Here is a 14660-nt window from a genome sequence, read left to right on the forward strand (position 1 = left end):
AGTTTGGTGGAATAGATACACCTAAGCTAAAGGAAGTTCACTCTTTGTGGTGCAGCCCTGAACCACTTTCATAAGATAAAAGGCAAATCAAACTATATCACATTGGTACATGACATGATACCTGTGAGAACAAGATCAACAACCCTTCCTGCGTAATCTAGACATTGGCATCATTCTTGTTCTTGCCTTCGGTATCTGGGTTTTGTCCAAGTAACCTACTCGGATCTTCATCTCCATCTAAGACCTTCCTTCCGAGCCTCCTTTACCTTAAGTGACTGCAATTTCAAATGATTGTAGAAGCAAACCCCCAAGAAAGCCAAGCCATACCCTAACAGATTAATACCAGTCACTCTGTCCTTTATAACAGACCATGATAAGGATCAGTACAAGAATTTGGATTTAGGGTCAAATTTGTAAATTGTTGTTCTAGGAATAACTCGATAATGTCTATGTCTATGAATGGACAAAATGCAAGTGTATGATTTGATGAAACTCAATCTTATTAATTTATTCATTTTATGCCCCTAAGACTAGTTTCATTTTTGTCCCTAAAGGGATTTTATCATTGAGTTTTAACTCATCATAAACCCAAAATTAGGTCTCTATTTAATGGATCCTTATATGTCATGGAATTAGTACATTAAATTACATTTAGGGGGGGCTTCTCCATAAACCCCATAGCTAGATCATGTTTTAACAAACATTATCTAGAGCAAAGGTTTCAGTTAATAAGGATTGTCATAAGAATTTGGATCTAAGGATCAATTCTGCAACTTTCCATTATGGAAACTAATGGCTAATGTACCAACCTCAAAATGGATAAAATATATGAGTATTTTCTAATGATATATAATTTTGTTTCTTTGTTCATTTTGTATGTCACAAGGACTAGTTTTACACGAATTCCTAAAGTGTTGTACCCCATGAGTTGCATCTCATCATATACCCCAAAATGCAACTTTATTTAAAGAACCATTAGGTCCAATAGAATTAGTACTCCATAATACCTCTATGGATCCTTCTATCATGAGTCCCACAACCAAAATATGTTTTATCTAATATTCTTCAAAGATAAGGTTCACTCATTGAGAATCATCATAATATTTTGGATCCATGTGTCCAATTTGATTTTTTTTTATCTTGGGAACTATTGAATAATTTGTTCACCTCTAGATTTCTAAAATATGTGTAAGATATGATGGAACAAAGTTTTGTTGTTCCTTTTAATTTTTATAACTGAGGGGATAGTTTCACATCTTACCCAAAATGGCTTTGACCCTTGACTTACAACTCACCAAAAGTTATTGGCCCTCAAATTGAGAATCATCATCTTTAATGGAATTAGAACATCATATTACCTAAATATACACCCATTTATCTGTGATTTCCATTGACAAAACATCTTTTATCAGACATTTTTTAGGCAGTTAGGATTTCACTGAATGAGAATTATTACAAGAATTTTTTCTGAGGGCCAAATTATCAAATTGTCAATCTAGTCATCATCTTAATATTTGATTATCCAAAATATATATTTATGAATTGGTAATATAAAATTTTGTTACTCCGTGTTTTAACACCCTTAGGAACAAATTCACTTATTCCTTTGACATGTAGATCTAAACCTTCAATTATAACTTGCCATAAACCAATAATAAGGCATTAAGGCATTTGTTAAATGCTTCTCTAACATGATTGAATCTAAACATTGGATTTGTTCTAAGAGCCCATTATCCCATGAGTCATATAGCCCTAACTAATTTATTAAGCACTTTCTAAAGCTAAAGATTTTCTTAATGAAAACCATTATGAGAAATTGGATATAAACATTAAATTTCGAAATCACATTCTCCAGAAATATCAAATAACGCAATGGTGTGTGGATGGTCAAAATATTAATGATTATCCTCACCATATAGAATTATGTTTGGCCATTCATTTTATAAGGATCAAAAAACAAGTTTCACATGTCTCATTAAAGGGATTTTCGCCATAATCACAACTTGATATAAACCCTCAAAAGGGCTCTAGTTCAATTAACTATCAACTCCAATGTAATTAAAAAATTATATCACCTTTACGGTACACCTTTTTCCCATTATTTCTATAGCTAAAACATGCTTTATTGGGATTTTTCAAAATTTACGATTTCTTTTATTGCATGAATTTAAATCAGAGAGTCAAATCTCAAATCATCATCCTCTGTCCAATTAAACAATTTCTTGAACTTTATTTGAAAAAGACATAGGGATGGGTTCTAACAACATGCAATTTTGTTGTTTTCTTCATTTTATATTTCCCTTAGGACCAATTTTATATTTTCCTAAAAGTTACATTGCACCATAATACCCAAGCCAAGATTCAACCACACAAACCATTTTCTCTAAAGTAATTGGGAAATTGGAAAACTACTATATTTGGGCACAAATTATCACTTGTAGAAAACTACTATATTTTGGCACAGATTATCACTTTTTTTCGACGTTGATGGTTGAAATGGTTTGTTTTCATAATTGCTTTGAAATTTTTGAAATGGTTTGTTTTCATAATTGCTTTGAAATTTTTGAAAAATCTAATATTCTTTTTAGGTATCATCACAATGATGTCAGAACTCTAACAACGATACCATTTACACATGTCAATAGAAATTGTATAGTTGTTAATGGTTTTTATGAATCATTTCTATGTATTTGGAATTTTGAAAAAATTACTCTTAAAATTTATATAAATGTGAGTAGTGTTGGAATTCGAAGATATTGAAATGATCAAGTAACGAATAGGTTGTCCCACAACATTCTCCATCGTATTGTCATCATTCCACATTTCCATCAATTGTTTAGGTGCAAAAACATGGTGCAATTTATAGATTACCATGCCCACAACATAAATAAATATGGTTTTATATGAATGCCTATAGATGGTATCACATTCAAGACATGGAGGAAAACTTGTTAGTTTTTAAGGAAGAACCTTTTATTGATAGACTTTTATTGACATATGATATTTATCATCTAAACAAATCCATAAAGAAGATATAAGATATTGTAAAAGAGAAATTCTTTGGTTTATGTGTGAATTGTAAAAGTAATCTTCCTCTACCTGTTTTTAATGCAAAAGAACACTACCTCCATACACAAAGTTGAGGAGATTGAAATATGCAAACTTACACACACAAGATCAATGTTGATGGTGGAGAAAAGGCAGAACAATGGCTTGGAGAGTTTTAATGAAATAGGTTTCCTCTGAAATGTTAAATAATAGATGGGATAGTGAAATTTCCTTTGGACTAGATGTTGATGAAAGGGACCACTTGGGCCAGTAGGAAAGCGAACAACGGAAGAATAGCTAGGGTTGCAGGTTTCTAAGCACCATGGAGGCGCGCAAAGGGGAGTGCCCCACTCCCTCCTACAGGCAAGCAGTTGCCAGCAAAGGCAAGAAACCTTTAGAATTTGTAAGAGTACCCTCAAGAGACAAGGATAACAATATGGAAGAGAATCAAGATTCCACCGAACCAAGAGAAGGAAACAACATGAAAGATAAGGAAGAAGAAGACAAAAAACAGGGAGCAGAAAACAAGCCACAAAGGGGGCCTTGCAAACCCAAAGCTGAGGTCACTCCCAGAGTAGTTTTAAATGATCCTGCCCTACAAGCGCACAGGGAGCACATGCGGAACTATGCTATCATTTGCAAATTCATGGGATTATGGCCCACTGAAAAGGCATTACAAGCATGGATTAAATACCATTGGAAACCGAAAGGAAGCATAGACCTACACCTTAGGTCAAAGGGTTTCTTCACTGTGGTCTTCACAAATATTGAGGATAAATAGGTGGTGTTTGAAAGAGGACCCTATGTCTACGCAGCAGCGGGCATCTACATGCGGCCGTGGATGATGAATTTTGTCCCACAGAGAAACTTTTACTTCTGTTTCGGTCTGGATAAGACTTTACTCCCTACCTCTTGGTCACTGGCAAACGGAATCGTTATCTGCCATAGGAAATAAACTAGGACGTTTTGTTAAAACCTTTGAGGCATCCACAAGGGGAAAATACACCTCCTTCAGAAGAATGTGTCGAGATGGACCTATGGGGAGCCCTACCAAACGAGGTCATGTTGGAAGTCTTTGATGAAGAATGGGTGGAAACAGTAGAACACAAACATATTCCCTTTAGTGTCATAGGTGTCATGAGCATGGGAAACTTTTTAGAGATTGTCCTCTCAGCGAAAGAGAGAACAAAAGTAAAGCAACCCCCATGAAAGACACTACAAGCTTTCACAAAGTGGGACATAGAGGAAAAGGGGGCAAAAGGGGGAAAAAGGGGGCCAAAGCAACAACAAACAGAAAGGCAACAGGCCAATCTGAACACGCCAAAGCAACAATAAACAGAAAGGCAATAGGCCAATCATGCTGGAAGTCTTTGATGAAGAATGAGTGAAAACAGTAGATTACAAACATATTCCCTTTAGATGTCATAGGTGCCATGAGCATGGGCAACTTTTTTAGAGACTGTCCTCTCAGCAAAAGAGAGAACAAAAGTAAAGCAACCCCCATGAAACACACTGCAAGCTTTCACAAAGTGGGACATAGAGGAAAAGGGGGCAAAAGGGGGCCAAAGCAACATCAAACATAAAGGCAACAGGCCAATCTAAATAGGTTCCAAGTTCTCGCAGAAGAGGAAGGAATATTTACCTTCAACCACAATACGGTAAAGGTTCACATCTGCTTCACTTTGGTGAAGCCCAACCTGGTGAAATAGCTATCGATCAGGGTGTACCATGCACGGGGCATTTGTTTTAACACATACAATGCTCGCTTGAGTCAGCACACATGCGACTCTCTGCTGAAGGTCTCAAAACCTTTATGTTGCTCAATATACACCTCTTCCTTAATCATGCCATTAAGGAAGGCTGTCTTTACATCCATCTGATGTATCTTCCATCCCATATGCGATGATAGTGCCAAAATGGATCTGATTAATAAGGACCTTGCAACAGGAGCAAAAGTCTCATCATAATCAATCCCCTCTACCTAAGAAAAACCTCTGGCCACAAACCTACCCTTGTGTTTCTCCACACTACCATCCACTACTTGTTTTATACCTTGTAAAGCCATCAAGAACTCACCATTGACTTATCTGTCGGTTTTGGGACCACATCCCAAACATTGTTCCTGACAATGGAGTCATACTCCTCAACCATGGCATCAACCCAAATTGGTTGTTGCACTTCTTGCTCAAAAGAGGATGGCTTAATCTCTGCACATCTTCTCATCAGATCCATGCATCCAGTGTACCTCTCAGCTGACCTCCTTTTCCTGTGTTGTGATGTGGGTGCTCCCACATTCTCTCTAGCATCATGGAATAACCTGCCAGCCTCTCTGGTGCACTTTCTCCCATCTCTAGAAGAATTTCCAAAAGTGGGTGTCTCCACCTCCTGCTCCTCTACATGTGGTTGCTCCAGATCATCCTGAGTCTGCTTCTGAGGCTTCTTCTGGGGCTGCATGTTGGTAATTTACTCTCCCTCTCAACGACCAAGTCTCTAACCTTTGCCTTGCTCCTCAAGGTTTTGCATGCATATTCGACCTCGAGAGCATACATGTTCTTGACTTGCACAGTGATCTTTTTCACCTGTCCCGTGGCGATGTGTCTAAGGAAAACCTTTCCCTTACTATAAATCACATTGTAGCCACGGTCTTCCAATACCACGACGGAAACAAGATTCTTGTTTAGTCTTGTAACATACATCACATATGTGATTGTGAGAGGGGAGCCAGTCTCCCTCTGAAAGGTAAATGTACTGATGTCGATCACGCTATACCTCCCATCATCTCCAAACTCTATGTTTTGCTTGAGGTCTTTCTCCTCAAAGTCACTGAAGAGATATCTACTCCCTGTCATATGGAATGAGTTACCGCTGTCGAGATACCACATGCTTCCCATTACAGTGTTGGTCATGCATTAAATGAGAGTGAAATCAAGTTTGAATTGTGAAGCTAGAGCTTCACTTGTTGTTAAAACTACGAGCTCCTTCTTGCTTGCTTTCTTCTGTGGGCAATTCATGGCAAAGTGCCCGTACTCGTGACAGTGAAAACACTTGACTTTCGACAAGTCCTTCTTCTTGCTTCCCTCCTCACCTTGGGAATTCTTTCCCTTGGCTTATTTTCTTTGATGACTAATGCAAAGTCCTCTTCCACTTCTTTGGAAGACGTCCCATCTCTGGTGTTCGACCAAATCTCTTCCTGTACCAAATCCGACCACAACCTCTCCCAATCTGGTAGCTTCTCCCTCCCATTAACAAAGTCCTGGTAACTATGCCAGCTCTTGGGAAGTCCTAGAAGATCTAGGCTCACCATATCTTCTTTGGCAACAGTAATCCCGACACTTCTAAGATCATCCTGAAACTTGGTCAAGTACTTCAGAATTGAGTCGCCCTTTTCCATCTTGATCTTTCTGAGTTTGTATTTCAATGCCAAATTCCTATGAACACTGTTATTTTGAAGCAGGTCCATCAATGTCTTCCACATTGAGTATGGAGTGTCCTTACCATGGAGACTCGAGACAATGTGGTCTCGAACTCCTTCCAGGATAATCCTTCTCCCTTTTGCCACACACATTCTCCATTCAGCCAGATCTTTAGCATTAGATGTTGGAGGCTTAGGAATGTCATGATCTATGAATTCCTTGAGGCCATTGTCTTCCAACACTGCCTCCACCCTGTCCTTCCAAGCTATGTAATTTGAGCTTCCCGCCAATGCATACTCAAGTCTCAAACCATAGAAAACCATATTGTTGTTCTTAAGTATGAACTGCAAATTTGATTTCACTTGCACAACAAACTTGAATTATCTTCTTATATATTGTCTTTAGCTCTGACACCATGTATATGTTTACTATAGATTCAACAGCTTATGTGATATGCTAAAACACAAGGCAAGAATCTACTCTACTCTTCATCGGAAACCAAAATTGATCAATGAAAACAATAAGCAAAAAAGGAAGAATATCAATCGCACATAACACAATATTTCTCTAGGGAAAGCAACTGCTAAAAACCCTGACTGTCTATATTACATTAACCAAAATATCTGAGAATAAAATACAATGATTGTTCAACCCGAACAATTCCTACACAAGTACAATCTATCTCTCTGCTTCACAACCCAGCTCAAGCCAACACTTAGCAAATTTTTTTGCCTACCAAGCCTCTACTTCATTGTGAAATTCCTAAGACTGCACAATCCATCGATAGGCCCTCAACTCATTTCATGCACCATCTGTACAACTCCGAATATCATACAACTGATAGTACATTATCCTTGAACCCTAATCTCATCTAGGTCTTCCTCTAAACTGACATGCATGAGTTATTTTTGAGTGAATTATCAAGTACCTAATTGATCACTGCATGTGAATTATATCCAATTTAATTCACATGACCACTCACTAGTTCCTCCTCCAACAGTTAGAACTAGTTTTATTGAATTTAACTCAGTTAAACGGAATTAAATAATTAGAACTCAATAAGACTCAACATAGGCCCCTAAAATTTAGGGACCATTGTACATGATTCTAGATAGACTTCCAAAAAAGAAATCAATGAAATATTAAGTTTCTTCTACAACCAATGTTTCAAAAGCTTAAAGGAAATCCTACTACTCAATCATCATGGGAGTTGCAAAGAAATTTCAAAAAAGAAATCAACGAAATATTAAGTTTCTTCTACAACCAATGTTTCAAAAGCTTACAGGAAATCCTAGACTCCATCATCATGGGTGTTGTAAAGATGATATTTAAATAGGTCCCAATAACACATCTACTCATTGCAAAAAAGGTAACAAAATCCCCCATGGACAATGTGCAACAACTCTTCAAATGAAATATATCCACTTAAATAACATGCTTGAAAAGAGAAATAGTCTAAGTTTCAATTTAAATAGTAAAAATACATATGGTTGACTTTCAAAGGATCTCCCGAAAAAAAGAAATTAACATTTCATACACTATTATAAGAAAGTTAAGGAATTTTGTATACATATTTTATTATTAAATGTAAATCAACCAATGTTTCAAAAGCTTACAGGAAATCCTACTACTCCATCATCATGGGTGTTGCAAAGATGATATTTAAATAGGTCCCAATAACACATCTACTCATTGCAACAAAGGTAACAAAATCCCCCATGGATAATGTACAACAACTCTTCAAATGAAATATATCCACTTAAATAACATGCTTGAAAAGAGCAATAGCCTAACTTTCAATTTAAATAGTAAAAAACATATGGTTGACTTTCAAAGGATCTCCTGAAAAAAAGAAATTAACGTTTCATACACTATTATAAGAAAGTTAAGGAATTTTGTATACATATTTTATTATTAAATGTAAATTTACAATATCTTATCAAGAAATATATTTTCTTAATGATTAAATCATTTAAATTATACTTAAATTGTTATAATCTTTTATCAAATTCAAATCATTTATATATATGTATGGGGTTTCGAAAAAAAAATTGTAATATAAAATTTAATAAATTTATATATATGTATGGGGTTTAGAAACAAAAGTGTAATATAAAATTTAAATCTTATTAAATAAGATGTTTAATTTAATTAAATATAATTTGGGTAATTGGTAAAAGTTAATTTTTTTAGATATATTTTTTGCTATGTTTTTAAAATTTATTATTTAAAAATCTATAATTCTAAATATTTTTAAAAGAAAAAAATATATTTATTTTTAATAAATATATTTAAAATTTTATAATATTCTAAAAAATTACTTATTATACTATATTTAAGATAAAAAAATTTCTGATAAAAAAAATAAAATCAAAATTCTTCGAACTTATAATTGATTTAAATTATACTTAAAATTGTTATATTTTTTAATCAAATTCAAATCATTTATATATATGTATGGGGTTATGAAAAAAATTGTAATATAAAATTTAAATCTTATTAAATAAGATGTTTAATTTAATATAAATTAGATATAATTTGGGTAATTGAGAAAAGTTATTTTTTTTTAATATATATTTTTGTAATGTTTTTACAATTTATTATTTAAAAATCTATAATTCTAAATATTTTTAAAAGAAAAAAAATATATTTATTTTTAATAAATAAATTAAAATATATTTAAATTTTTATAATATTTTAAAAGAATTACTTATTATACAATATTTAAGATGAAAAAAATTCGGATAAAAGATTAAAATTAAAATCAAAATTCTTCAAACTTATAATTTAATTAATATTATTATTTAACATACTATGAAACCATATCTAAAATAATAACATCTTGAAAATTCATATTTTTATTAATTAAAAATTAAATTATACCGCTTTTAATGTAATTAATTTGACATACTATGAAAACATACCTTTCGAGGCACCGTAGTGTGAGACTTTGAGAGATGAACTCCGATACAATCCAAATATAAACCACTCCGACCATGAAAGCCCACTATTTTCCCATAGTTATTGGGGAATGAAAAGTAATTCCCTTTTTCTCTACCATAAGGTCCATATTTCTTCAAGTTGCTTGTAAAAGTCAATGACCTTAAATAAGTGTCGTAATGTCCACTTATTGAAGTGAGAATCTCTTTGGGATAATCCAATTCAATCTGTAAAAAATAAATTATAAATTAATCAATATATAAAAATTAAAACAATATCAATGCATATTATTTATAAAACATATTTATTATTATTCAGTCATCACCTTTCCAACTTTTTTTCCACTGTTTCCATGCTCGGACCGAAAAGGACTTCCATCCTTATCATATTTAATTTTAATGGAATGTATGGCATCTCCATAACCTACGATTATTCTGTGAATGCCTAAATACACTCCATCATCCCACTTGACCCCACCTTGGCCTCCCCATGGACCAACTGATATGGGCTTCAAACTCTACAATAAGAAGAAAATAAAGACCTCTAATTAATTAATTTTTCCATTTACCACAAAAAAATTGTACTTCATTAACTTTCACAAAGACTTCAAATTAATTAATTTTCCATTTACCATTTAAAAATTGTACTTCATTAACTTTCACAAAGTTAATTTGTCCATTTACTAGGAAAAAAATCTACTGAACTTTCACAAAGACCTCAACTTAATTAATTTCCTAATTGTCTAAGTAACAAATGCTGGTTAATTCTCTTAATTGTGTGAAAGGAAGAACGCTTTAACTCTTATATTTAACGAATTTTGGTAAAAATATAATTGATAAATATTTTTAAAAATTTATTAATTTTTTTATATTTTAAATTTATTAAATATTTAATTAAAAAATGAAAAATGAAATTTTTATAATCTAACAAAAACTTTAGCTAAATCTTAATGAATACAAGAAATAGGAATTAGGACAAATTATACTAATCTATATGGACTATGGTGCATTATGAATAGAGGTTTAAGAGAGTTGACAATTCAATTTTGAGGTTTGTTATTATGAAAATATGAATTAAAGAAATTTTCACAAGTGATGTAATTTAGACATTTGAATTTGAAATATGAAGGAAAATTAAGAATTTTAATTAGTCACTAGAAGAGTGTTCATTAAATTTATCAATAAGTGTTTTAGTAATCGATGTAAGACAAAGAACTTATGAATCGATTAATGTGAAAAACCAATTGTCTTGATGAACACTTATTTTAATTGATTTTGATTACTTATCAAACATCATCCAAAGAATGTTTATAATCATAATATTTCACATGAAGCTTTTTGCTAAGTTTAAGGTATCATCAATTAATTTTAGAGTCTTAAAAGATGGTGAAGAGCAATAAAGTCATCAAATCTTTCATGACTCCCAATGGCTACCAATGTCTTAGCTCAACATTACAATCATGGAACATCCATTGGAATACAATGTTTCAACCAATTAGAGATGTGATTTGAATAAAGTAATGAAGGTGTGAACTTATATGGCGATTATGAAGTTAGTTCCCACGTATGTTTATCCAAATAAGAGACAATTAGATTTTTGCAGCAAGAAGCAGGCACTTTTTAACATTAAGAGAGCCTATTTAGAGGTTTTCCAGCCTTCTAGTTTCATCTGCAATAGTTGTTACTTCAGCAGAGCAACTATTTTCAGTCTTTTCTCAATGTTCTCATGAGAGAAGCTCTTTTCAACACTTCATTGTGGAGTTGTCGTATGTTTATGTGCTTGGATTTCAAGTGGAGTACAAGGACCTGTTGTGAGAGTGTCATTTTTCTGTTGACATCATGACTTGTTATAGGGAGTCATATTTTTGAGTGATAATTATTTGTAGGAGAATGTTTCTTGGTAGGAGAAACAAGCCACTCTTGTGTCAACAATTTTTTATGTACTCATTTGCTGCTGAAATCAATATAGCAGGCCTAGTCAATGGAGCAGGGCCCGAAGACGTAGCCCAGGAGGGGTGAACTTTTTTATCAAATCACGTTCCATTTAGTCAACTTAACACAAGGAAATGTAATAGTTTGAGATACTACATGATGTATCTAAGATATTCAAATGTAAGAATATCCATCATCATCTCGATCTTCCTCTTACATGGGCTTAACAAATGCTTCAAGCCATGTTTATTCTCTAAACATTCTAAACAATTCCCCCCATTAAGAGGCATGTTGTAAACTATTATGACTAGAACTACCCAAGTTGTTCTCGTGAGCTCCTTGGGTAGAGCCTCTATATATGTTCATTTTTTATTGATATTTTCATGTTTTGTTACATATTTCTTATTTTTCAAATCCACAAAAATTGTCCCAAAACTCACCATTTCAATAACAAAATGCGCCAAAGGAATTACAAATATTACATTTCAAAATGTCTCTTGAAATTGGAATAGGCTTAGTCTGTCTACAAGAAAGAAGTTAAATACTAAAATATTTGGTTTTGTTTGAGGTTCATAATAAGTATAATGAAGTTGGAAAATAGGGTCACACCCCAATTTTAGTAGTATATTCCTTTAAAGGATAAATAGGAGCATTCCCTAGTATATTTTAATACAAAATTCAATTGCATAATTTAACATTTGAATCTAAGAGCAAATGTAGAACAATTTTCTAATATAATGATTAAGCTTTTTGACAAGTTAGCTTTGTTCTTGTATCACGACATAATAATTTGAATGTAGAGGTAACTTGACCCTTCCACAAAGAAATGCCATGAGAGGGACTTATTTAATGAAGGATCGTAATCATTTAGTCATATTGAATACTTATTTGAAAGGAATAAATAAAAGAATGCATGCATTCAATCAACAGAAATAAGATCATGCTTGGGATGAGAAATTTGAATTTTGTTTCTATTAAATATGGTCAACAAAATTGGCAGATCCTTATAAATATGGTCAACAAAATTTTGCAAGGACCACCTTCAAGCAAAGTGAGCAACAGTTAGAGAATGGCGAGTCGGCTAGAACTTATTGAAATCCGGCTCTCTTCCCACAGAGCAGTCAATCTCAGGCACATACGTCGAGATGGAAATAAAGTGGCTTACCTATTGGCTAATATAGGAGTGGAAAGTGGGAGGGATCTCTATACAAGTTCGCTTTCTACGCTAGCCACTAAAAACCAGTTATTGGAATACAAGGAACTAGTGAAGAGTGAAATGGCACAGGAAGAAGAAGCGCACCCAGATGCGGGTGAACACCGAGAGCCTTAATGACGAGCCGACGAATTGACAGCGTTCGGACTAGCCAGATGGTGGCCATCGCATCATCCCAAGCTCACTTGAGGCAAACGCAAGCTCGCCTGCATGAAGCATTTAATGGCCACTCAGGCCGAGAACCAAAAGCAGTATGCATTAACATGGAACCCTTCAATCCCTCAGTTTGCCCTCCCTCCCTCAACATTTGCCCGCTCCAAGCTGGAAATCCCTGCAGCAAAACTGTTACCGGGAGCCGTTGTTGGCTTTTGTGCTGTATTGGCCTTGGAAATAGGCATCATTACTCCCATTCCAAGCACTGCCCTTTGAATCCTACCCAGTCGCCCTCTGTTCAATCTCTGCTATCCTTCCCGGCTTCCTATTCTTCTGAACTCCACTCCCACCACATTGCTATGGTCCATCACCGTATGAGGAGCCACAGAGAAGGTACCCGAGGTGGTAGCGCCCGCCAACAGGCAGCGCAAAGCTCCGAACCACCACCTGCCTCAACACCTCCTCCCCAGGAAAATTCTCCCCCTCCCAGCTCGCCCCGCAGACATTATCCTCATACTTGTAATGGTCGGGGTCATGTGCAGGCTTCAATGGCCGAGCACAAATATTTCAAGCTTCAAACTGCCACTTTTCCTTTGCACCCCAATTCGGTTCCTCACTCGACTCAATTCAGGTTCCAAAGCAACCTGAACAAGCCCATCATAACTACTAATGTTACCATAGTTTTCTCAGAAGAAAATGATCAGAACAGTGCTCTTGTGCGAAACTCTGAAGAGCATCCTCAGGAGGATCGCAGCCTTCGAGTTGGTCGTGGTTCTGAGCAGCTCCCGACGGAAGAAGGCAGGGGAACTCAACGTGGCGGACTGCGTGCGAAAGGTGAAAACGCTGGCGACACTCGGCAACTAGGTGGCAGCTCAGTCAGAGCTTCAATCTCGATGGCAATTACAGGCAGTTCGAGCAGCACCCTTCCAGCGAAGGAGCTGCCAGGTGGCAAGGTGGAAGGCGACGTGGCGGAGGAGGATGAGGATTGGGACTAGTATGCTTAACCCAAGTAATGCCACGTGGCCACCCACGCGCCAACTCAGGCTTCTACTGCTGACGAGTTGGGTCCGGTCTCCTGTTGTTTTGATTTTTATCCATCAGATGGTGTTGTATCAAAACTTTCTTCTGGTTTTGTCAGTGTTGGGTCAAGATCATATGTTTGGCTTTTTGCTATGTTAAACTGGTTCCCCAAATATGGGGCAGTTATGATTCTCAGGATGAACTCCGCTGATATCGGTTGAGGCTAAGGCCTCTTTGTAATATTATTTTTTTGTTCCTTTTAATAGAATTAGCCTTGCACAAAATTCAGCGACGAAAATAAAAAAAAAAATTGGTAATGCTTAAAATTAAAAGAGAGGAAATCATACCTAAATTAACCAATTTGATGTAGAATTCCAAGGTTGGAGTACAAAAGAAGCTTCACAAGTCTACAAGTAGACTACTACAATCATCAAATGCACTCAACATAGACATTTTTTACTAGCCATAGGAGGTGGCAAGGGTGGCATGGGGGGGAATCATTGAAAATTTGAATATTGGATTTTTTTTTATGCTCCTCCTTTGAAGGAAGGCTTCAAAAAAAATGTGACATTTGACTATAGACATTCTTTTATAAACTTTGGCCTCCTCCTAACATATTATATTCAAACATATTTGTAAGATTTTATGTTTCTCTGAAATATTGTGTGTATTAATCAACATTAATTTGGGAGGGTTGGTACAAATGCACCATCAATGCTAAACATCAAGGAGATCATGTGTTAAATGAACAAGTTCAAATTTCTTTAAGGCCTTATTGGAACATTAATGGAAATTTTTGAAATACATAATTTAAAGCTTAAATGTGTCTCAACGAGCCATAAATAACTTCAAAATATTATTCTTTAAATGAACATAAAAATATATAACTTAATGCATTATAGGGCTCATTCAAATGATGCATTGAGGAAGTTGACAATCACT

At 34.9% G+C, this 14660-nt stretch overlaps 1 protein-coding gene across 4 annotated transcripts in view; it reads right to left on the reverse strand.

The window, feature by feature from the left end:
* The window catches only part of LOC149196976 (jacalin-related lectin 3-like), a 140507-nt gene that overhangs the window by 54721 nt on the left and 71126 nt on the right, over positions 1 to 14660 (reverse strand). For all 4 annotated transcript variants that reach the window (XM_089405697.1, XM_089405699.1, XM_089405700.1 and 1 more), the window contains 2 exons: positions 9727 to 9918; positions 9386 to 9628 (listed from right to left, as the gene is read on the reverse strand). In XM_089405697.1, the coding sequence (XP_089261823.1) occupies positions 9386 to 9628; positions 9727 to 9918 (435 nt within the window). The remainder of the gene's footprint in view (positions 1 to 9385; positions 9629 to 9726; positions 9919 to 14660) is intronic.

Source organism: Pinus tabuliformis, chromosome 2_2 (genome assembly GCF_031772625.1).
Source record: "Pinus tabuliformis cultivar Carrire ecotype Pingquan chromosome 2_2, CPIR1, whole genome shotgun sequence".
Taxonomy (NCBI): Eukaryota; Viridiplantae; Streptophyta; class Pinopsida; order Pinales; family Pinaceae; genus Pinus; species Pinus tabuliformis.